The 25,570-nt window shown below is 41.1% G+C and overlaps 1 protein-coding gene across 2 annotated transcripts in view; it reads right to left on the reverse strand.

Moving 5' to 3' along the window:
• C22H9orf85 (chromosome 22 C9orf85 homolog) overlaps nt 1–25,570 on the reverse strand; it is a 225,226-nt gene that overhangs the window by 94,471 nt on the left and 105,185 nt on the right. For both annotated transcript variants that reach the window (XM_070590120.1, XM_070590121.1), the window contains exon 3: nt 24,041–24,115. In XM_070590120.1, the coding sequence (XP_070446221.1) occupies nt 24,041–24,115 (75 nt within the window). The remainder of the gene's footprint in view (nt 1–24,040; nt 24,116–25,570) is intronic.

A 25,570-nucleotide genomic window follows, 5' to 3' on the forward strand; every position in this document is an offset into this window, starting at 1 on the left:
CTGGGATTTTTATCTATGGAGAAATCATTTAAAAACTTTGTTTTTAAAGCTCTCCCATGGAAAATGATAAGGGGTCACTGTCCCACCTCATGTCCACTAAAGGAAGAACCAGAGGAGATGAGGCCAAAGGGTTTGTCAGTAATTATGCTTAAACGAGCAATACCTCAAAGAAGTTTATGGATCCTTTTCATGTTTTTAATCTCAAAAAAATTGCATCTTCCCTTAAACAGAATAAAGTCCCAGATATGGATTGGCATAATATGGTCTGAATGGCCACCTCCAAGGAGAAAGAGATCTAATGTAATCAACCTGTCACAAGGCAGCTGGCTGATGCCCTCCAGGTATTGCACGCCACTGGGGGTTCAATGTCATTTCCTCGTGCTAACATGTCAGAAATTCAGCATTGAGACTAGCCAGTAGCCAGTAGGTCAGCCTTGGTGAGAGGCAGCTCATTCTGCTGGGAAAGTGCAGAGCCTCCACTTTACAGTATAGCCACTCCATTCATAGGCCCATTGCTCAAGCACTGGGTGACCAGGGAGAGAGACTGGCTAATATTCACTGGTAAGTCATTCTGTCCACCTGGTTACTGAGCATCTCCCCTGGATCGGATGCCCTTGTGCCCACTTCTACAGATCCACCTGCATATCTCCAATCTTCCAATCTTGCCAGTTGCATGACCCTGACCAACTAACCAAGCCATTTTCCCCTGCCCAGAAGCCCTTGTATATCCATATCTCTGGCCACTTCTCCTCCCATACGCAGCGAACAACCAAGTATACCAGTTGCAGCTCTGTCCACTGGGACGATTCCCCTCACTCTGTCCTTGAAGGTCAATAGTGGATGACTATAGCGTGACAACTGTCCATTTTCTCCTTCCCCCCATACACTGATCCAACCCACCCATGAATCAGACACAAGAATTTTCCTCTTCCACCACTGGATCATGTAGAAGCTGCTGTGAGACCACGTGCACGAATTGAGAAAGAGGCACTGGTGCCACAAAGGTGACACACCCTCTCGACCTTGGGACTGATCCTTATAAACCACGTTTCATCATACAATGGATTGTAGCAGCTCCTTATGATTCAGTGGTTATGATGATGCATAGCCCACGGTAAGCAACTACGTTCTCATGGTCACTTGGTATCCTATGGTCAGGTGCTCAGTCTCTACAATGTCACAGTAGCCCACGTGGAGCTTCTTTTCCTATGGTGAGTGGTTCTCTGCTACAGAAGGCATGACGAAGTCCAGAACCCCATGAGTCTGTGCCGTGATTCTCCTATTGGAGCTTGTCAGAGACCAACAGTATCCTTTCTACCATGGATAGATCTAGCACCATTGGGTCTGCTGGATCATTTATCACAAGCTTCAGGGAAGACTGCAATGCAACCCTAACCTGCAGTAAAGTCCTTTCTGGCTCTAGTCTCTACTCCAAACTGGCTGTGTCCAAACTCCAAAGAGACCCAACAAGCACTGAGCCTCTTAGGGGTTCAAATTGCTATAATATATATAAGTTGTCTCCTTAAATGGAATGTCCCAGCATATCCCAGATAATGGGATCCCTAATAACTGCACCAATATGGCAGCCTGCTGAATCTTTTTCATTTTGTCTTTCATCCTTTGGACCACATTTCTAGCTAAAGCGCCCATAGTATTTACTACTTTCTGTTTACTGGGTCCAACTAACACTATATCAGTGATATAACGGACCAGTATGTTATGCTGTAAAATATCAAGATGATCAAGGTCCATGGAGATTATTTTGTGTCAGAGATCAGAACTAACATAAACTTGGTCCAAGTCAGTGAATGTGCATTGCTGTCTTTTCTACATTGTAAGCTCTTTTAATCATCGTTACTGACAGAATTGGAAAAAAAAAATGCATTCCCCAGACCAACAGCCATATACCAAGCGGCAGATCTGTAACAATAGAGATGCCACATGTGGCACAGCAGCTCTAATTGGGGCCACCTTTGTTTAAGTTTATATAGTCCACCTTTACGGCAACAATCTATCTGGTTTTTGCAAGGGTCATGCAATTGAATTGAACAGTAATATAATGGGGAGGCTTTAAGATCTTGAGCTCAGACCCTGTGTCTGTATGGACAAGGCTCATACAGAAACGTCCCCACGGTATAGTTCTATTTGCGGAAGACTTGAAGGAATATGTATTGCGTATATTTGCTAGAGGATTGCAGAAGCCTATCTCCAGAGACCCATCCTCCCATCTCAAGTGACGGGCTTTGGGTCTGAGAACTACTCAAATACAAAAATTCAAAAATAGCTTATTTATAGTAGAAACTGACATCAGTCTTTTGCTCACCAATTCTTAATGTTTTCTGGTTATACAAGTCAAGCATCTCCCCAGTTGGTGACTTATTTCTCTTACCCTTAATAACACCACAGTCTATTAAGCATCCCTACAGATCCCCAGGTCAAGGTGCTCTGTCTGACACTCCACCCTTACTGTTTAACTATGATAATTATGTCTACCCCGCATTTGATGCTTACATGCTGCCACTGGCCTCTGTTATTCTGAAATCTGACTACTCTCATTGACAATAACAGGTTAATTTTGCAATAGCACCTACTATTGTTAGTTTCAGCCTACAAAGACAGCCCTTCCATGATTCTGGTGCCCCTCACTAGTACATTCCTTATCACTTTTATAAAAGGAGTACCTTCTGGGCCCTCTTTGAGAATCTTGACAGCAGGTGGCTTCTCTGGTCTTGTTAAAAAATCCATTCTAGCATGCCCACCGCTCTGAGAACACTGACCCATTCCTCCATATGCTTCCACATCAGTTCTGGCATCTCCACTTCATTTGCTGAAGGTCATCATCATGTTCAAGCTTCAAGGAGCTGTTCCAGCAGCATGTTGGGATGGGCTGCATGTTTCTTCGCTGGGACATTTCATCCTGAGTCATGGGAGAGTGCCCCAATGTCATTTCACTCTCCTCTCTCCAGCTTTATGTTCTGCTTCTCTGCTTCCTCATCCATCCTGATACTCTCAAAATCCATTCCTATGCATGCTTCCCTGGTTCTGCACAGTACATACTAGCCGTGCCCTGCAATTATGTTGGTGAATACCTGTTTCTACCATAGCAGGTATTAAACCTCTCCCCTTGGGTTATGCTGAGACCTGACCCTAGTTATTGGTCTGGAGGCAATGAGCTGGAGGGTAGGGGTGGGAGTGTCAGATCTTGAAAATAAACATCACTGTGCAACATAGTCCCCTCAACTGAGGTCTCTGTATGGTCTTCCAGGTAAGGGGAGGCTGTTCTCTCTCCTCTAGCAAGGAGAACTATTGCTTCTGCCAGCTAGGTGAGTTCAGAGGAATATAAGAAGGGCTTCAAGGTTCTCAAACATATCCTTGTAAATTTCTTCATCCTAGCGCTCTGACTTTAGCATAGGAGACTGGTAGAGGCTGTGCATTCAAGTGTTCCTTGCAGCCCTGCCACCTTATTATTTAATCATAGGCCTGATTTTTAGCATAGGCTGCCCTAGAGCTGCAAGAGACAAGGCTCTCTTCAGATGCTGCCAAGGAAGCCTTCTGGCTTTTACAGTTTCCCTTGAATTAATAGTTGGCTGACCTGCATCTGTTCTTTCCTTCCTTCAAAGTTTCCAAGGCAGACATCCACCCAACTTCATCATCTTTATAATTACCTTGCCCCATATCACTCAAGTGCTGAGCTTTCAGTGTTTCCCCTTTCACTTATACCTCATCCCAAACCACCACACCAATAGCCTTAGCAACTGTGATGCTACAGCATGCAAAGGGTTACCACCACCCCACTCACCACCAGCCGTCTCATCAGTGAGTAAGACATTTCTAGCAGCTCATTCTAATAGTCTGCTTTCTAGGAGTTCTGGTTTAGATTCTTTCTGAAGCAGAACTTGAGACTAGGGCTTGAGCGCAGGTTGTTTATTTGTGAGGTAATTCCAGGAAACAGGAGTGAAGGAGAGGGGAAAGTGAATCAGGGGAAAAAGAAAAGCCAGTACATATGTGTGCATTGTCAAGATCGCTCCTATCTTGATTCCTCTGGTACCTTCTGGAAAGCAGAATTATCCTCCTGAAGGATGGAAAGCCAGAGCATTTACTCACTGGCTCCCATCCCCCATCGGTTGAGGACTGCTCCTGGGGCCATTAACTCCCCTCACTTCTAGGCTGTACTTTGCAGGGTCACCCTTGAATATTAATTAAAGTAATAATCTACAGAAATAGTATAACCTCATGAATTCTGAGCCACGTGGACATAAATGCTTTCTTTAACCCCAAAAACCCTCATAATCACAGGCTTATAGATAATATACATGAAGTTTTGGGGTTTTGTTATAATTTACTCACGGCAACACTATCTGTTGATTACAAAGATTCAGTAAAATAGACCACTTTAAAGCTCCCTTTCAGTTCTTTTTATAAGACTAGAAAGCCCTAGAAAAATAGGCAATAGAAACTTTAAGTGAATTCTTAGCAAGATTAAATATAGATACCAATTTAACTAAGATTTTAATAGGTCTATTACATCTTAACCTTATTGCCTAAAATGTTAATTATCTTATCACTGAACTTTAGATTTCAAGAAGTTTTTCCTATACAAATTTCATGGTTATTAAATGCTACAGTAAAAATCCAACAAGAGCACACAATAGCCATTACAAATAGTCCCTTCAACATCAAACACACATGCTCACACACAATTACATTTAATAATACATTTGGAAGGATTTAACTGTTAGAAAACAATCCTAAGAAGTATTTAAGAGTGACATCAACATCACAGCGGAGTGAGTTGCTCCCTTTCTCTCTCTCCTCTAAGTTACAACTGGTAGGACATCCATTGACCAACAAAGGGTCCTCTGCACAGCACAGTAGAATGCCTGAGAGCTCTGTACATCTGTACATCAGAAGGTGGGGGGACTGGACCTTGTGGAGGCAGTGGAGCCAGGGGAGCAGCAGCAGCTCCCAAGACTAGAGGCTCCAGGAACTGCCACAGCACCTGCAACTGGAGGCTCCAGGAACTGAGGTGGTGCCCGGTGCCTGCAACTGAGACCCCTCCCCATACCCTGGCAGCAGTACCTATAACCCCAGCCCTTCCAGCAGTGGAGCCTGCATCCAAGACCCCAGTCCCCCTGGCAGCAGTGGCAGTGCTCGTGACCTGAGGCTCCGGGAACAACCGCAGCACCCAAGCTTCAGAACCACTACAGCACTCATGACAGAGTCTCCAGAAAACATAGCCACACTCGTGACTCAGCCCCTCCCAGTCCTCCAGCAGTGCTGGTGGTGCCCGCAACTTGAGGCTCCAGCATCTGCAGTGGTACCTGCATCCAAAGGCTCCAGGAACTGTGGGGCTCATTTCCCAGCCCCTCCTTCTCCCCCAGCAGCAGCAGCACCTGCAACCTGAGGCTCCAGGAACTCAGATGGCCCCTGCAACCAAAGCTCCAGGAACCACAGCAGCACATGACCCAGGTACACCTCCCCCCTTGGTAGTGCTGGTAATGCTTACAACACTGGCCCACCTGGCAGCAGCAGTGACACCTGTGAACTCAGCTCCCCAAGCAGCACTCACAGAAAACCCAGGAACAGCAGCAGAGGTGGTGCACACAGCAGGGGCCCCCCAGCCACAGTAGCACCTGAGGTCACGGAAAGCCCAGTTCCAGCAACAGCAGAACCCACAACCCCCATCCCCACAAGCTGCAGCAGCACCTGCAATCCTGGGCTCCCCCACAGGCAGCAGTGGTGCCTGCAGACCCAAGAACCCCATATGTGGCAGAGGGACCCAAGATCCCAGCTCCTGTCCCACCCTCCCCCTCCTCATGCTGTGGTGAGGGAAACTGTGACCCAGGTGACCCCAGAAGCAATAGAGGTGCTTGCCAGCACAGGGACCCCTGCAGCAATACCTGTGACTGCAGCAACACCAGAAGCATCAAGGCACCAGAAATTTCAGAGGCACAAGCAGCACACTGAGGGCACTGACAACACCTCTGGCAGTTACAGTGGAGAGTAGAAATCTCTGGCTCTGAAATACAACCAGAAGGAGCTCAGAATCAAAGTAAACAAAGCCCTACCTAAATAAGAAAGGTGTTTGCTACTACAAATGTGCCAGCAGAAGGACAACTCATCAAGCACCATAAAAAATTATGGTAACATGGTATCACAAAAAGAAAATGAAAATTCTCCAGAAACCAAACTTATAGTCATGAATTACTGCCATCTAATTGATAGAATTCAAAATAGCTGTCATGAAGAAACTCAATGAGCCTCAAGAAAACTCAGACAGACAGTTCAGTGAGCTCAGAAATAAAATTAATAAACAGAAGGAATACCTCATCAAAGAGATTAAAACTCCAAAGAAGAACCAAACAGAAATTCTGGAGCTAAAGAACACAATAAATGAGATGAAGAGTAAAGTCTAAAGTGTCAGAAATAGAGCAGAGCATATGCAAGAGAGAATTAGCAAGCTCAAAGATAGAAATCTAGAAATCTTTCAGGTGGAAGAAGAGAGAGAACTAAGACTTAAAAAGAATGAAGAAATCCTATGAGAAATATCTGACTCAATTAGGAGAAACAACATAAGGATAATGGGTATCCCAGAGGAGAAGAGAGAGAGAAGGGACTAGTGAGCTTGTTTAAAGAAATAATAGGCGAGAGGGACGTCAGCAACATGGTGGAGTGAGCTGTTCCTTTTGTCTCTCCCCCTTCCGAACCACAACTAAATGGACATTCAGTGACCAAGGGAGGAAACCCACACAGCATAACAGGACGGCTGAGAGACACATGCAGCTATAAAGCTGAGGGTGGAGGGACTGGCTCCCTGGGAAGTGGCAGAGATAGGTAAGCATGCCTGGCTTTCCCCCACAGCCCTGTGCACCCACAAAAATGCTTTCCAGCCTGGCATGCAGGCACCCTGAAAGTGGGGACACATACCCAGACAACCGGAAGAGCAGACAGTGGTAACCTTTACTGGCGCTCGTGATTGCTCTTGCTCTCCTAGTGGGGAGGGGGAGTCCTCCATACCCCTGTGGTGCCTAGAAGCAGCCCTACCCTGGGTCCAGTGAGGAAGCCCTGCCCAACAGGGCACAGTGGCACCGCAGACCATAAGCAGATCTACATGCTGGGGCAGGCATTCTCCAGGCCCTGAGTGACCACTCATAGGGCTGCTGAGCCCCAAAAGAGGGAATGTGTCCTCAGCCTCAGTGGCTATGGGGAGAGTCACAGCAGCCTTGAGTCTGGTAGAGAGGGGGAGCTCATTGTGCCCTTGTGGTGCCTGGGAGCAGCCCTAACCCGGGTCCCAGTGAGGAAGCCACCCCTGACAAGCACAGCAGCACCACAGATCTACGTGCTGGGACAGGCACTCCCTTGGCCCTAAGCAAGCACTCATAGGGCTGCTGAGCCCCAAAAGAGGGAACATGTCTGGAAGAGAGGGCTGTGGATAAAGGTGTGGCAGCTTGGAGCTTGTGCGGGTTCAGCTTCTTGGGGGGGCAGGGGTGTCCATAGGGCCCCTGCAGTGCCAATTAGCAGCCCTAGCCCTGGTCTTAGCAAGGGAGCCCCACCCACCAAGCAGAGTCCATGCAAGCACCTGAACATGCCCCAGGCTGGGGCAAGTACCCATAAGGCCCCCACAGCCTCCAGCAGACAGGGTGGGGCCAGAAACTCTGCTCCTGCTTCCCCCTAGAGGTAACAAGTGGAATCTGTGTTGGAAGAATACCACAAATGCCCAGACAAAAGGTTAGCTTGTCAAGCACCATGAGAAACAGCAGCAACAATTCAGACCAGAAGGAAAATGACAATCCTCCAGAAACCAACCCCGAAGACACAGAAACTTACAACCTAAATGACAGAGGATTCAAAATAGCCATCATAAGGAAACTCAAAGACTTACAAGAAAACACGGAAAGACAATTCAAGGAGCTCAGCAATAAAATGATTCCCTTCACCAAAGAGATTGAAACTATAAAAAAAAAAATCAAGCAGAAATTATGGATATGAAAAACACAGTTAATCAAATTAAAAATAATCTAGAATCATTAAGAAATAGAAATGATCTTATGGAGGAAAACATTAGTCTTCTTGAGGATAAAAATGTAGAAATTCTACAGGTGGAAGAGGAGACAGGACTAAGAATTTTTAAAAAATGAAGGAATTCTTCAAGAAATATTCCACTCAATTAGGAAAAGCAACATAAGGATTATAGGTATTCCAGAGGTAGAAGACAGGGAGGAAGTAGCAGAGAGCTTGTTCAAAGAAATAATTGCTGAGAACTTCCCAAACCTGGGGATGGTTTCAGATTTACAGATAAATGAAGCTAATTGAACACTCAATTACATCAATGCTAGAAGACCTTCTCCAAGGCATATAATAGTAAAAATGGCAAAAGTCTGTGATAAAGAAAAAACATAGGGAGCAGCAAGGCAGAAGAAGATAACCTACAAAGGAAACCCTATCAGGCTTTCAGTGGACTTCTTGGAAGAAACCCTACAGGCTAGGAGAGAAAGGAATGATATATTTAAAATACTGAAAGACAAAAACTTCCAGCCAAGAATAATCTGTCTAGTGAAACTTTCCTTCAGATATGATGGAGAAATAAAAGCTTTCCCAGATAAACAAAAGCTGAGGGAGTTCATCACTACTAGACCTCTCCTAGAAGAAATAATTAAAGGTGCACTCACACTGGCAACAAAAAGGCAAAGGTCTACAAAGCTCTGAGCAAGGAGACCAATAGACAGACTTGATCAGAAACCTGCAGCTCTCCACCAGAATAGGGAGGCAAAGGCTCATTACAACTTAAAAGAGAAAGAGAAAGAAAGCATCAAAAGTAATGATAAACACTTCGACTTAGCCACAAACTCACAAAATTAAAAACAGAACAATTTGTAACATCAATTACTCAGAAGGGGAGAGGAAAGGGAAAGAACCTGCTAGGGTTAATTGAGATCAGAGGCTATGAGGAAATGGTCTATCTCATCTCCAAAATCTTTCATACAATCCTCATGGTAACTACTAAACAAAAAATAAGAGCAGAGCCACAAATCACAAAAAGAGAGAAAACTGAGAAATGCCCCTCAGAAAACCACCAAACTGAAATGGCAGTCAGAAATACAAAGGAAGAGAAACAATGGAAACGTAGAACAACCAGAAAACAGGAGATAAAATGGCAGCATTAAGCCCTCACCTATCAATAATCACTCTAAATGTAAATGGTCTGAATTCTCCAATCAAAAGACACAGAGTAGCTGGATGTATTAAAAAACAATACCCAACAACATGCTGCCTCCAGGAAAGGCATCTCAACTTCAAAGACAAACATAGGCTTAGAGTGAAGGGATGGAATATGATACTCCAAGCTAATGGCCAACAAAAGAAAGCAGGTGTTGCCATACTTTACCAGACAAAGCAGACTTCAAGTTAAAAAAAAACAATAAGAGGCAAAAGGGGCAGTATATAATGATAAAAGGGACATTCCACCAAGAAGACAGAACACTTATTAATATATATGCACCTAATACAGGGGCACCAAAGTACATAATGCAATTATTAACAGACCTAAAGGGAGAGATTAACAGCAACACAATAATAGTAGGGGACCTCAACACTCCACTCACCTCAATGGACAGATCATCCAGACAAAAAGTCAACAAGGAAATAGTATATTTAAATGAAACACTTGATCAGATGGACTTAATAGATACATATAGATCATTCCATCTGAAAATAGCAGAGTATACATTCTTCTCAAGCGCATATGGATCATTCTCAAAGATAGAACATATGTTGGGAAACAAGGCAAACTTCAATAAATTTAACAAGATTGAAATTATCCCAACCATCTTTTCTGACCACAATGCTATGAAGCTAGAAATCAACCACAAGAAAAAACTGGAAAAGTCAGAAATATGTGGAAACTAAACAACATGTTATTGAACAACCATTGGATCACTGAAGAAATCAAAGGGGAAATTAAAAAATACCTGGAGACAAATTAAAATTAAAATACAACATACCAACCCTTATGGGATACAGCAAAAGCAGTCATAAGAGGGAAATTCATAGCAATACAGGCCCACCTCACCAAGCAAGAAAAATCTCAAATAACTAATCTTAAATTGCACCTAACAGAACTATAAAAAGAAGAACAAACAAAGCCCAAAGTAAACAGAAGGAGGGAAATAATAAAAATAAGAGCAGAAATAAATGAAATAGAGAATAAAAAACAGTAAAAAGGATTAACGAAACTAAGAGCTGGTTCTCTGAGAAGATAAAACTGACAAGCTCTTAGCCAGACTCACCAAGAAAAAAAGACTGGAGGCTCAAATAAATAAAATTAGAAATGAAAGAGGAGAAATTACAACAGATACTGCAGAGATACAAAGGATTATAAGAGAATGCTATGAAAAACTATATGCCCACAAATTCGATAACCTAGAAGAAATGAATGAATTCCTAGACTCATACAACCTCCCAAAGCAGAATCAAGAAGAAATAGACAATCTGAACAGACCAATCACAAGTATAGAGATTGAAACAGTAATCAAAAACCTCTCCCCCGCCCGCCCCACAAAAAATGTCCAGGACCAGATGGCTTCTCTGGAGAATTCTACCAAACACTCAAAGAAGATTTAGTACCTATCCTTCTCAAACTATTCTGAAAAAGTGAAGAAAATGGAATGTTTCCTAACACATTCTATGAGGCCAACATTACTCTGATACCAAAACCAGACAAGGACATCACAAAAAAGGAAAACAACAGACCAATATCACTGATGAACTTAGATGCAAAAATCCTCAACAAAATATTGGCAAACCGAATGCAGCAATACATTGAAAAGATTATATACCTTGATCAAGTGGGATTTATTCCAGGGATGTAGGGATGTTCAACATCTGCAAATCAATCAATGTGATACACTACATTAACAAATTGAGGAATACGAATCACATGATCACCTGAATAGATGTAGAGGAAGCATTTGACAAGATCCAACATCCATTTATGACAAAAAAACTCAATAAAATAGGTATAGAAGGAAAGTATCTCAATATAATAAAGGCCGTATATGATAAACCCTCAGTCAACATCATACTTAATGGTGAAAAACTGAAAGCCATCCCCCTGAGAACAGGAATAAGACAAGGATGCCCACTCTCACCACTCCTACTCAACATAGTACTGGAGGTGTTAGCCAGAGCAATTAGGCAAGAAAAGAAATAAAAGGAATCCAAGTTGGAAAAGAAGAAGTGAAATTTTCGCTATTTGCAGATGACATGATTCTATATATAGAACACCCTAAAGAATCCACCAGAAAACTATTAGAAATAATCAACAAATACAGAAAAGTTGCTGGGTACAAAATCAATTTTAAAAAATTAGTTGCATTTCTATACACTAACAATGAACTAGCAGAAAGACAAATCAAGTATACAATCCCATTTACAAGTGAAACATAAAGAATAAAATACCTAGCAATAAATTTAACCAAAGAGGTGAAAGACCTGTACACTGAAAACTATAAGACATTATTGAAAGAAATCAAAGACATAAAGAAATGGAAAGACATTCCATGTTCATGAGTCAGAAGAATAAACATAGTTAAAATGTCCATACTACCCAAAGCAATCTACAGATTCAATGTAGTCCCAATTAGAATCCCAATGACATTCTTCACAGAAATAGAACAAAGAATCCAAAAATTCGTATGGAACAACAACCTGATCAAAAAATGGGCAGAGGATCTGAACAGATATTTTTCCAAAGAGGATATATAGATGGCCAACAGGCACATGAACAACATCACTGATTATTAGAGAAATGCAAATCAAAACCACAATGAGATATCACCTCATGTCTGTAAGAATGGCTATTATCAAAAGACAAAGAATAACAAATTTTGGAGAGGACGTGAAGAAAAAGGGAACCCTTGTATACTGCTGGTGGGAATGCAAATTGGTACAGCTACTATGGAAAACAGCATGAGATTCCTCAAAAAATTCAAAATAAAATTACAGTATGATCCAGCTATTCTACCTCTGGGTATTTATCCAAACAACGTGAAAACACTAACTTGAAAAGATATATGCACCCCTATATTTATTGTAGCATTATTCACAATAGCCAAGACTTGGAAACAACCCAAGTGCCCATCACAGATGAATAGATAAAGAAGATGTGGTATAAATACACAATGGCATATGACTCGGCCATAAAAAAAAGATGAAATCTTGCCATTTGTGACATGGATGGACCTTGAGGGTATTATGCTAAGTGAAATAAGACAGATGGAGAAAGACAAATACTGTATGATTTCCACTCATATGTAGAAGATAAAAAACAAACAACCATAGCTACAAAGAACAGACTGGTAGTTACCAGAGGGGAAGGGAGGTAGAGGAAGGGGGAAGGTGTAAAAGGGTAAAGGGGCACATTTGTAGAGTGACAGATGGCAAATAGACTTTTGGTGGTGAACACAATGTACTATATACAGAAGATGCAATATAATTATGCACACCTGAAAATTATACAATATTATAAACCAATGTTACCTCAATAAAAAAAAATAAGTAAATTTAAAAAATCTAACCACAAATGGCAGAAAAAAATGGAAGATGAAAATAGGAACAAAGAACAGGTGCAATGAATAGAAAACAGTATCAAATATGGTAGATATCAATGCAACTATATCAATAATCACTTTAAACGTCAACAGTCTAAATACATCAACTAAAAGAGAGTGTCAGAGTGATTAAAAAACAAGATCCTACTATATGTTGTCTACAAGAAACCCACTTTAAATATGAGGACACATACAGATTAAAAGTAAAAGGATGGAAAAACATACCATGCTAATACTAATCAAAAGAGAGTGAGAGTAGTTATATTAATTTCAGACAGAGCAGACTCCACAGCAGGGAAAGTTATCAGGGCTAAAGACAGGTATTACATAATGATAAAGAGGTCATTTATCCAAAAAGACATAACAATCCTTAATGCATATGCACCTAACAATATGTCATCAAAATACATGAGTCAAAAAATGACAACTGCAGGGCCCGCCTGGTGGCTCAGCGGTTAAGTGCACATGTTCTGCTTTGGCAGCCCAGGGTTCGCTGGTTCAGATCCCAGGTGCGGACATGGCACCGCTTGGCAAGCCATGCTGTAGTAGGCGTCCCACATAAAAAGGACCAGTCTTCCTCAGCAAAAAGAGGAGGATTGGCAGCAGATGTTAGCTCAGCGATAATCTTCCTCAAAAAAAAAAAAAGAGAACTGCAAGGAGAAGCAGATGAATTCACCATTATAGTTGAAGACTTCAGCACTCATCTATCAGAAATGGACAGATCCAGGAGGCAGAAAATCAGTAAGGACATAGCTGAACTCAACAGCACCATCAGTCAACTAGATCTAACTGACATCTGCAGACTACTTCATCCAACAGCAGCAAAACATACATTCTTCTCAAGCTCAGATGGAACATAAACCAACAGGGGCCACATTCTGGCCATAAAACACATCTTAACAAATTTAAAAGAGTAGAAATCATACAATATCTGCTCTCAGACCAGAAGAGAATTAAACCAGAAGTCAATAACAGAAAGATAGGTGGAAAATCACAAAATACTTGGAGATTAAACAACACACTTCAAAATACAACGTGGATGAAAAAGAGAAACTCAAGAGAAATTTTGAAGTATTTTAAACTAAATGAAAATGAAAATACAACTTACTGAAATGTATGGGATGTAGCAAAAGTGGTGGTCAGAGTGATATTTATAGCATTTGATATGTATATTAGAAAAGAAAGATCTAAGATCAATCATCTAAGCTTCTATCTTATGAAACTAGAAAAAGAAGAGCAAATTAAAACCAAAGTAAGGTGAAGGAAATAAATAATAAAAAACAGAGCAGAAATCAATGAAATTGAAAACAGAAAATCAATAGAGAAAAACCAATGAAACCAAAAGCTGATTCTTTGAAAAGATCAATAAAATTGATAAGCCTTTAGCCAGACTAAGAAAAAAAAGAGAGAGCACACAAATTGCTGATAACAGAAATGAAAGAGGGGAGATCACCACAGATCCCATGGACATTAAAAGGATAATAGAGGAACACTGTGAACAATCCTAGGCCCACAAATTTGATAACTTAGATGACATGGACCAATTCCTTGAAAGACACAAACACAATCTGTCAAACTCACACAAGAAGAAACAATCTGAATAGGGATATTCCTATTACAGAAATTGAATCAGTAATTAATAACCTTCCAAAACAGAAAACACGAGGCCCAGATGGGCTCATTGGTGAATTCTACCGAACATTTAAGGAAGAAATTATACCAATTTCCTAAAATCTCTTTCATTAGATAGAAACAGAGGGAATACTTCCTAACTCATTCTATGAGGTCAGGATTCCCCTAATACCAAACCAGACAAAGACATTACAAGAAAAGAAAACTACAGACCAATACCTTTCATGAACACAGATTTTAAAAATCCTCAAAAAACATTAGCATATTGAATCCAACAATATATAAAAATAATTATACACCATGACCAATGGGATTTATCCCAGGTATGCAAAGCTAGTTCAACGTTAGAAAATCAATTTAGGGAATCCATCACATCAAAAGCCTAAGAAAAATCAAATGATTCTATCAAAAGACGCAGAAAAAGCATCTGACAGAATTCCATACTCATGCACGATAAAAGCTCTCAGCAAAGCAGGAACAGAGGGGAACTTCCTCAAATGGATAAAGAACATCTACAAAAACCCTACAGTTAACATCATACTTAATGGTGAGAAACGACATTTTCCCACTAAGATGAGGAACAAGGCAAGGATGTCCCCTCGCATCCTTCCTCTTCAACGATGTACTGGAAGTACCAGCAGATGGAGGTGAGACAAGGAAACAAACAGGCGCGAACCCGCCGCGCTCCGCCCGCACCCGCGCTGCCCCCGCGGCGCCGCCGCTCTGGGACAGGCACGCAGCCCGCGCCCCGGCCGGCGGCTGCTGTCGGCTCAGCGCGGGAGGGCCTCCCCGCGGCGTGTGGTCGGCGCCGCCGGCCCGTCGTGCACCCGCCCGGCTGGCCGAGCTCCCGCTTGCGTCCCCCGGCTGGTCCGGAGTCCCGACACCGCCTAGACCGCGGCCCCACGGGACACGCGGACCGCGCCCCCCGCGCCCCGGGCGGACGGCGTCCAGGGCTCCGGCCGCGGCCGGGGCGGGCGGGGCTTCGGGCGCGGCTCCAAGCAGCTGGGCATCCCCCCCGAGTGAGCGCAGGGGGAGCGGAGGTCCCCCACCCCCGGCCGGGTCACGTGGGAGCAGGGACGTCAGCAGGGGCTCGGGGCCGGGTCGTGGGGCTGCGGGCAGGGTGACCCCTCCGCCCGGTTCCCGATGTTGAGGCGGAGGACCTTCGGTCTGGCTGAGGGAGCTCGTGCGTGCCGGTGGCTCGGAGACCACCGGGGACGGGGCTTGAGGGGTGGTGAGGGCGGAAGCCGGAGCTAAGCTTCGGGGTCCCCCTTCCCTGCCTCTCTCGCCAGCCCTGATCGAGCTGCCAAGCCTGGCACGCGCCTTGCCCGGTAGAAAACCGTAATGTGGGCCAGGTTGGCTAAATTCTCAAGCCAACCTTTTAAGGTTTTCTTTTCTTTAAATCCGTTATTAGCAGTTGAATGAGAACCACATATCTTTTTTGGTCTGTCTACGTTAGTTTTAGTGGTCAGGACCTGACGGTATGTATAATTCAGCGTTAAAAATACGCACCAGGGCTGCCCCTAGTCTTTGTAGCTTGGGGCCTACATATTGTGTATTTCGAAAATAAGAATCCTTTCTAGAGATTCTGAACCTCCTTAAGAAAGCCCAGGTCTAAAAAATCCAGCTGTTCATGCACCTGATTTCTTCTCCTACCTAGAGTGTGTTTTTTTGGAGAGCTTTATGCACTGAGCTGTAATCTGGTACCTATCTGTTCCTAAGCTATCCACATGAAGAGGAGAAAGAAATCTGAGCCAGAATATGGAACGATGGGATTGATAATCATAGGAAAGATCCTAGGAATCCTGTGAGCATAATGGTTTAGACTAGCCTTGCCTGTGATTTTCAGAAATATTTAATATGAAACTCTTAATACTCAGAATACTTACTTCTGTTGTTTGGCTAACTTTCCTAAAAACCAGTAGATAATCTTCCAGCTGATCTGTCCACTGGCATTTATTATGGTTGGGCCAGTGTGGGAAGTGGAGATGTCCATAGGATGATGGTGAGCATAGGATGGAACCCATACTACAAGAATACGAAGAAGTCCATGGTAAGACTTGTATTTAGCGCTGTAACTGAAAATAGGATGATGATTTAGGGTACTATGCAGTATTAGATGCACATAGAACTCATCTGCAGTAATCACAATATCTCTAAATACTAGAATTTTTGGTGGCAGCCTTGAAGGATTTAAAAGTGAAGTATTTAGTTGCTGTTTGCATGGAACAACTTTTTCCGTCCTTTCACTTTCAATCTATTTGTGTCTTTGGATCTAAAGTGAGTCTCTTGTGAAGGGGATGTAGGTGGATCCTGTTTCCATGCTGCTAATGTCTGCCTTTTGATTGAAGAGTTTAATCCATTTACATTTAAACTAATTACTGATAAGGAAGGACTTCAGCAATTTTGCTGTTTGTTTTCTATATGCCTTATAGCTTTTTCATCCAGCATTTCCTCCATCACTGCCTTTTGTATTTAGTTAATTTTTTTTGTAACGACACATTTTTGATTCCCTTCTCATTTCCTTTTGTGTATTTTCTATAGATATTTTCTTTGTGGTTACTATGGGGATTGCACTTAACATCCTAAATTCATAAAAGTCTAATTTGAATTTACACCAACTTAACTTTAATAGTTTACAAAAACTTACAAATTACCTCCTTATACATTGTGTGCCCAATAACATAGATTAATAATTTTATGCATTTATCTTTTAAGTGATACAGAAAATAAAAAGTGGACTTATAAGCCAAAATTACAATAATATTAATTTTTATAACTGCCCATGTATTTACTTACACTGGAGATAAAAGTGAGGTATTTAAGATCATGTTTCATAAAATGAGCTTGTCACAGTTATTATAATTCATTCACCCTTTAATTATTTGGTCACCCTGTTAAGATAGAACTGCTTACTACGTGGATGGTGTTTTCTGATAAAATTGCAAGGTGATGCTTTTTTTCTCTTTTAAACCACTTTGAAGGTACGCTCTTCTGCTCTTTTCACAGGATCCACACAGCTTGAGGGCTTAATCTGCTAGATATGGCTGAATCTTTTGATCAGCTCCAGTGTGTGGTAAAAACAGAGTTATGGTTGATCTAATTTTCATCCTCTTTGAAGAGTTTATAGAAGAGAAGTGTGTCACAGTTGCAAAACCACAGGGCTAAGTGTTGGTGTAAGCAAGAGAAATGACCCGAAATGACTTAACATTGTGCTCAATATTTCTCTTATTTTTGAATATTAGACATATGAAAATTATTTGTTGGAGTAAATAAGGAAAAGAATTGATGAAAGAACACAAAATATTTTTCCGTAGAACGAGGGAGGAAACGAAGGGGAGGGGAAGCTATCTCATGATTTATTTTTCCTTATTAGCTACTCAGATAACAGAACTATTACCAGAGAGCCAGTTAAGGAATGCCTTGGAAGGCCTTACATAGTTAGGAGAAAATCAATTTTCCATTGATAGGAATTTCATACTTTTCCAACTTTTTCTTTTTCCTTTTCTTTGCCAATAATAGACATCTATGACATACTTGTTCAAGTCTTTTTCCCTTTTTTAAAAATTGGATTGGCTGTCTTATTGACATAAAAAAGTTCTTAATATATTCTGTCTAGATCCAGGTCCTTTCTTGGAACTATGTATTGCAAATATCTACTCCCACTGTGTTGCTTTTTTGTTTGTTTACTTACTTAATGGAATGGTGTCTTTTGAAGAACAGAGGTTCTTAATTTTAATATAATCCAATTCATCATTTTTCTTTTATGGTTAGTTAGTGCTTTTTATATTCTATTTAACAAATCTTTTCCTACTCCAAAGTCATCAAGATATTCATCTATGGTTTCTTCTAAAAGCTTACTTGTTTTACTTTTCACCTCAAGATGATTTTTGAGTATGGTGTGAGGTAGGGATCAAAATTAATTTTTTTTTTCCCTATTGATATTGATCCAGACCATTTATTGAAAATACTATCCTTTCCTGACAGCACTGTCATGTCACCCTGGTCAGAAATCAAATGACTATATGTGTGAGAGTCCAAAGTGCACTCATACATACTTGGTCTCCTCATCTATCCTTGGGTCATTACCACACTGTCTTAATTTCCATCACTTTATAATGGCTCTTGATATCTGATTGTATAAGCCTCCCATTTTGTTTCCAAGATTTTCTTGGATAATTTTGGCCTTTCGCAATTCCACTTAATTTTAGAATGACTTGTCAGTTTCCATCATTAAAAAAAAATCCTGCTAGGATTTTGATTGGGATAGCATTGAATCTGTAGATCAATTTAGGGAGGGTAGACATCTTTACCTTTTTTCTCAATAATGTTTTGTAATGATCAGTGTCAAGGTCTTACATATCTTAGTTTCCATTTTTTATTATTCAGAATTTTACTGAAAAGAAAGAACGCAAGTTAAATTTATTGGTTCGTAGTACAAAGCCATGGGACACCTTGTGTCTTCTGACTCAAACCCATCAATTACAGATGAGAAAACTGAGCCCCAGCGAGGGCGGGTGTGCCGTTAGCCAAGTGTGGACCCAGACTTGATTCTTAGCTCAGCTCTTACTGCAGTGCTGTCCTGCTTCTCTTAGACGCTTTCAGTTTAGCCTAGTATATAACTTCCACTCTTCTATAAGCAATTTTAGATTTAGTAATCTAACAAAATTGAAGTTCTAATAAGAGCCATATTATAAAGAAAAGTCCTGTTTCTGACATCCGTATTTTCTCTTTTTTAAGTTGTTTAAATCAGGGTTCTTTTTTTTCAATGGGCTTCATTAAATCCATAAATCCCACTAAGTTATGTGCAAAGTTCTACATAGGGACACTTGAGAGAGCCCATTTTAATGACCTCAGAGGATCATGATCCTCCCCCCAGCAAACCAAAAATGTTATGAGAGACTAGGTTATTTTATTTTTTTTGAAGGAGAAAATAAAACCCATCTTAATTTAAAAGTCTCATGTGATATTTCCTTCCTCTTTTTGGTCTGAATCATTTTAAGTGTACATGGAGAAGTTGCTATGTTAAGAAAGAAACAATTACTGAGTGCAGATTTTCATATTTGATTTCTCATTACGTATAAGTTTCTCTTATTATCTCTGTATTGGTTTTATTACTCTGAACGACCTAGCTGTACTCTTAGCTGATTTGTAATAGACACTTCAGTTTCAAGGATCACTTCCTAGATTAGATTTTATAAGTCATACACTTCAGAACATACCTCTGGTCTCAAAATATGTTTCTAAATTGTCTAACCATCCACTTCCAGGGCCACATCCTAGTCCAGCCTCAACATCTTCTGTATTTCGTTTGCTCTCTTCATTGATTTTCTGCGTTTTGGACTCAGGTTTGTCCTTTATAGGAGTCTACGAAAATTCAGAGTCCAGAGCACTCCTCCCTCCTGCATCGTTTTGCTTCAATGTGTCCTCTGCCCGTTTGTCACGTCATTCCCGTGTCAGGAACCTGCATTGACTCTTCTGCCCCCACGTCAGCCTCCAGCTCTGCCTGGCCCTCAGGGTTCTGTAACGTGGTTTGTGTCAGAGACGTGGATCCTGATTCACCTCAGAACTAGTTATTTCAGTAGTAACTTCTCTTAATACTTTGCTCATTCCCTCCGTGATGTCTTTGCTCAGTTTTTTTGCCTTGATAAGACTCTTAATTACTTTGGTGCATGTTAGTTTTTTCTATAAACAGCAAATCATACCAGATTTGTGGTGTAACATCTGCCTTACTCAGTTATAATGTTTACATGTAAATTCAGGGGCAGAAACAGGAGCAATGGAAGAATGCAGGAAAAACTGCCCTTAGATTTTAACCTGTCTTTAAAAATTTAATGAGCGTTGATTGTTTCATTTAAATTTCTATGAACGTGAAGATACATTTCAAATTTCAGGTACTCTGTAGTCTGATGGTAATCTTTTTAACATTTCTTGCCTGTAGGAAGCTCATTCGTACACACCTTCAAAGAGGACTCCTATGGGGAAATCCTCAATGTGGCGATCGGTCGCTACCTCAGACCAGAAAGGAACTTCGATTCTTTAGGTAAAGTCTTATTTAGATCTTCTTAAATGTTACTGCGGCTACCTCTGCTGCTTCTACTAGTAATAACCATAGCAGGACAGGTAATATTTGGGCATTTGATATGTGCCAGGCACAGTTTTAAGTGCCTTACATGAATTAACTCATTTCATCCCCACAACAACCATATAAGGAATTATTCTGCCCATTTCACAGGTGAGGGAATTGGCACAGAGAGGTTAAGTAGTTTGCACAGGGTCACATAGTAAGTGATGGAGCCTAAATTCAAACCCAGCAGGCTGGCTGCCTCTCTCCAACAGTATGGAGTTAGTGACATCTTTATTTCCTTTTCATGTTTTAAGGAACAAGTAAGAAACAATACTGTGATGAGTTCTTTGCATTGCTTGAAGTATAAGAAACAGTAAATCAGAACATTTGAAATGAATGGTATCGAGTATCTTAGTGTAGTGTGATAGTGTTAATTCTGTTGTTGAGTTTCTTTCACAGGTGTAAATACTTAAGAGAATTGATAGTGAATGTTTCTTCCGTTTGGTATTTGCAATGTACATTTTTGCTGATGCCTTTTTCTAAGAAATTGCAAGAAGATTAGGGCCATCTTTTCTGTACTGTTCACTTCTACTTGAGTCTGGAAGAAGGGGTGGGACATTTACAGGGCATCTACCCCGTGCTAGAGATGCTGCCAGCCTTGGAGTCTGCAGGAGGCTGCGCACGGGAGTGGTGGAAAGTCCAGCGGCAGTTTCTGATCATCTTCTCCTGGTGTGTTCTCTCTGCAGAGTCACTTATTTCAGCCGTTCAAGGTGATATTGAGGAAGCTAAGAAACGACTTAATTTACCAGCACATTTGAAACTCTAGGAAGACAATTTCTTCCAGGTTCCTAAAAGCAAAATAATGAATGGCCACTGATGAAAAGTCATCTTATTCATTCACTGTGTTCTGGCATTTTACTGCTCATCACTGTGCAGTCTTATCTTGGTTCTATTTGAAAAATCAAACATTTTCCTACAGCTGTGAATTACTTTAAACACCACAGTGTAGTTATGCTTAGATTGTTCAGTTAAACCCATCATGCTACAGTACTAAAAAGATTCATTATAAAAATCAAGATTCTTTTTTATGTATGTAATATGTTGGTTAAAGTGTAGAAAAGTCTTAAGTGTCTTATAATGGAAATGAAATATATAGAGTATGGGTAAAAAGGCAAGTCCCTAGTTGGAGGGGAGAAGGACAGCTGTCATGGTAAAATACTAGCATGTCTGTACTTGTGTAGCGTGTGCTGCTCAACACAAGTGATAAAAGTCAGCGGGTTAAACAGAGATTTGATAGTTTATTATAATCCTCAGGGGGAAAATCCAGACTTTATGATACTTTGTGCATTACTATATTATTACAGACATGAAGACTTGTGAAATTTCATTGTAATCAGTCATTTTCTTAATGGGGTCAGATCATTGTACTGTGCTCCATTTTTCTTCCAGCTGCCTCAGTTCTAATTGGTCTAGACTCCTTCAGCCTATCATTTTTTGCTTGTCTTTCAAAGCAGTAACGAGTGGTTTTTGAACCTCTAACTCTCTTCTTTTTTTTTTATTTTTTTTAATTTTTTTTAAAGATTTTATTTTTTTCCTTTTTCTCCCCAAAGCCCCCCAGTACATAGTTGTATAGTCTTCGTTGTGGGTCCTTCTAGTTGTGGCATGTGGGACGCTGCCTCAGCGTGGTTTGATGAGCAGTGCCATGTCCGCACCCAGGATTCGAACCAACGAAACACTGGGCCACCTGCAGCGGAGCGGGCAAACTTAACCACTCGGCCATGGGGCCAGCCCCTAACTCTCTTCTTTTTAAGAGTAGATATTCTTTTTCAACATTTTTCTCTATTTCAGTCTTTTTTCCTTTAACCAATTGTCTGTGTCAGGTTTTTTCCCATTTAAAATATCCTACAACTGTTCACTTACAAAAGATTGCATCTGTCTCTACCATTCCATCCCTTCACTGTATGAACAGTGATTAAGTGCATATCTGTATTACATTTTAGAAAAAACCCAAAAACTTCATCTTTAGGGCTCTTCAAAGTTTAAATGAACACACAGCAGTTCATTTAGATATACTAGCTTCTTAAAGAACACAAAATACTTGTTTTCCCCCAGGGAAACTATTTAAGAGCCAATGAAACTATGAAGCCGAAAGTTATTTATTTTTAATGTAATCATATGTCTCTGAGCAGCTGTACACAGTTGTAGTTGTGTATGTACAATGTAATTGAACGCTAAAGAGTGCTTGTAGTTGGGGAAAAGACATAAATAATAAAATTTTAGATAAATAATCTTCATGCTATTATAAATCATCTTCATACTATTGTAAACTTTATACTTCATTTTTTCCTCCTAACTACTAAGAAGTGATTTTTGGCCACTTGAGACTTTTGTTTATATTGGCAGAATGTTGAAATCTTTGTATATTTAGGGAGTTAAGATTGCAGACTGTTTGGGCCCCTGAAACAGGACATTGCATTATTGTTCACTTGAGCACCAGATTTGGTGGGGGGATGGGGACAGAAATATATAGAAGGAAATTTTCAAGATGAACTCGTTATAAATCGTTTTCCCTAATCTGCATAAATGAATGAGAGAACTGATTTTAACAAAAATACTTGAAACTATTTAGAAAAACATCTACAGCTCATGTTGGGGGGGGGAGCATGGAGACATTCAGGTGGATTGTGTTTTACTTTTTGGTGTATGAATTTATGGCAAACAATGTAGTGTGAGTCTTTTCCATTTCTTCCTTATAAAAATCCTTAGAAAATGTAATTTAATGTTAGAAATCCTATATGTGAAAGAAGCCGCAATTGTCAGTGGCTCGATGAAGCAAAGTTAAAAACAAGCATGGGAAGTGCAGAAACAGACGTGTGTTTGAATAGCCTGCTGCTAATTGTGTCCTCGTTAAGCGTGTGAAAGTTCTGTGACACTGTCGCCGTACATTTTGTTAAATAGCCATCACTGAGAATCATATAGTATGCAGTTTAGGAGTTAACAGTGTCTACATTTTTTAAAGTTTTATATTAAGTGTTTATGTATTAGAAGAAACTGCAGTAGTACCAGTTTTTATTAGTCTGACTGTTTTCAGGTCTGGAGATCAGTCTTGACTACATGGTTTCCTCTCTTCCTGGGTCAGCGGCATCTTTGCCTTGTCACATAAGATCCTAATTTGTTGGCTGATGCTTCCTTTCAGATGTGTTAGAGGCTTGATTAACAGGTCACAGGTGGCAGCTGCAGGGAGAACCTGGCGTGCAGTGGTGGGCCTGCAGCCAAAGGCCTTGCCTAAGAGCCTCTGTTTTTTATGCCTGTGGCACAGTGACAGGTCTACTTAGAGAGAATTCATAGGTGACAGGACTCTCAAAAGTCCACTCTCTGAGAGTGAGGGTCCCCACGCCATTTTGGAGTTAGAAGAGCCAGAGGAGTGTAAGTGGATCTGAGTCCCGTTCCATGATTCCTGCTCCTAACAGGGCTCTGTAACCTTCATGACTTGCGCCACCAACCCCATGGCAGTGACCTGGCACTCTTGCCTGGCTCTGCTGTAAGCAGGAACGCACAGTTGCTCTTTCAGCCTTCATCTCCAGTGCTCTCAGCCATGGAGGCATAAAAGCCTGCAGTCAGGCCTGGCACGTGACACGGTTCTGACCAGGGAGATGGAAGCAAAGTCCACTTGGGATTTATGAGGACAGCTTTGCTTTCCTGGCGAAAGTGCCAGTCTGTTCCTGTTCCCTCTTACCTGGAAAATGGATGTGAGGCTGATAGAGGAGAACCAATCTGACCTTCAGAGATGGAGCTGGGAAATAAATCCACCCTGTAAAAAGAGATGCAATCGTAAGCAAGGGTCAGAGAAATGAATTATAGAATAAGCCCTAGGAAGATGACAGATGTAGGGATTATCAGACACAGAATCTGAAATGACTGTTGCATATGTGTAAAGAAATAAAAGAGTGTCAAAATGGTAAAATAACAAGGTTCTATAAAAATTGGGCTGATTTAAGAATTGTCAAAATAGTATTTATAATGATAAAAAATAATTGAAATTAAAATCTCAGTGGACGAGTTAAGAACAGTTCAGACACAGAATTGGTGAACTCTGACATCTGACGAAGGCTAGGACTGTGCTGTCGTGTGCCTATTATCTGTCACTCCAGATTCACCTTCCGTACTCTGTGATGTGGCTGTGACTCGACGTTTCTTTGACAGTTGACTTCCTTTTGGGTCAGGTCATACATGGAGTCTGAGCCCCAGCTTGTGTCCAGACAGCTCAGTTTGTCCGAGGACCTCCCCTGTACTTATTTCCCCTGATCCTGAGTGTATTTAGAGTACGCATACTTGACAACTGACCAAATCCCCACTTTGGTTCCCTGACCATAACAAGAGCCAAGTAGAAGCCAGAACAGTAAACCAAATCAATGCGACATCTCAGGAAATTTCAGAGAGCCATCGTCAAAAATCCTGAAAGATTCAGGGTAAAGGCTCCCCTCCTATGTGTTCAGACCAGACAGAAATTTGACAGATCTTGGAGAGTGACTGCATTATCATAAACTAATCAGGTGGTGACCTCCACTGCAGCTATTGTCCAGGATACAGAAAACAGATTTCCAAGGCTTGGTATAAAGAACATGTTGATCACAACACCATGGGGAAAAATCAGTACTTTAAAAATACAAAAATATCCCAATGGAAAGCTGTGTCAAAATGAATGATAATATGCAACATGCAAAGATTTATGGGATGCTGCTAATGCTTCCTTCAAAAGATTTATAACTTTAAATACATTTATTAGATAAGAAAAATCAATAATCTAAGCTTTGATCTCAAGCTAGAAAAAGAACAGCCAAAGAAACCAGACAAGAAAGAGTATATATTAGATAATTCTATATAAATTTTAAGAACAGGCAAAACTATAGGAAAAAAGGTCCAAGTGTTCCTGAGGACAGAGATGACTTGGGAGGATCATGAAGGCTGTTGGGTGCTTCCGTCTTACTGTCCTGTTTCTAGAGCTGGGGGATGGTTGCATCGTGTGCTCGCTTTGTGAAAATTCATCAAGCTCTATACTAACGTGTGTGCAGACAAAGATGCAAAGATGCAGCGGCAGTGTGAGCGTCTCCCTTAGAGACAGGGAGACACATATGACACCATGGAAGGGGAGGAGAGTGCTTCTCACACGTGGGAGATGGGATGATGGGGGCAAACAAGTCAATGTTTATTTTTCTTACTATGTCTTGTTGAATAATTTGATTCCTTAAAACTACATGCAGGTATT

Source organism: Equus przewalskii, chromosome 22, assembly GCF_037783145.1.
Source record: "Equus przewalskii isolate Varuska chromosome 22, EquPr2, whole genome shotgun sequence".
NCBI lineage: Eukaryota > Metazoa > Chordata > Mammalia > Perissodactyla > Equidae > Equus > Equus przewalskii.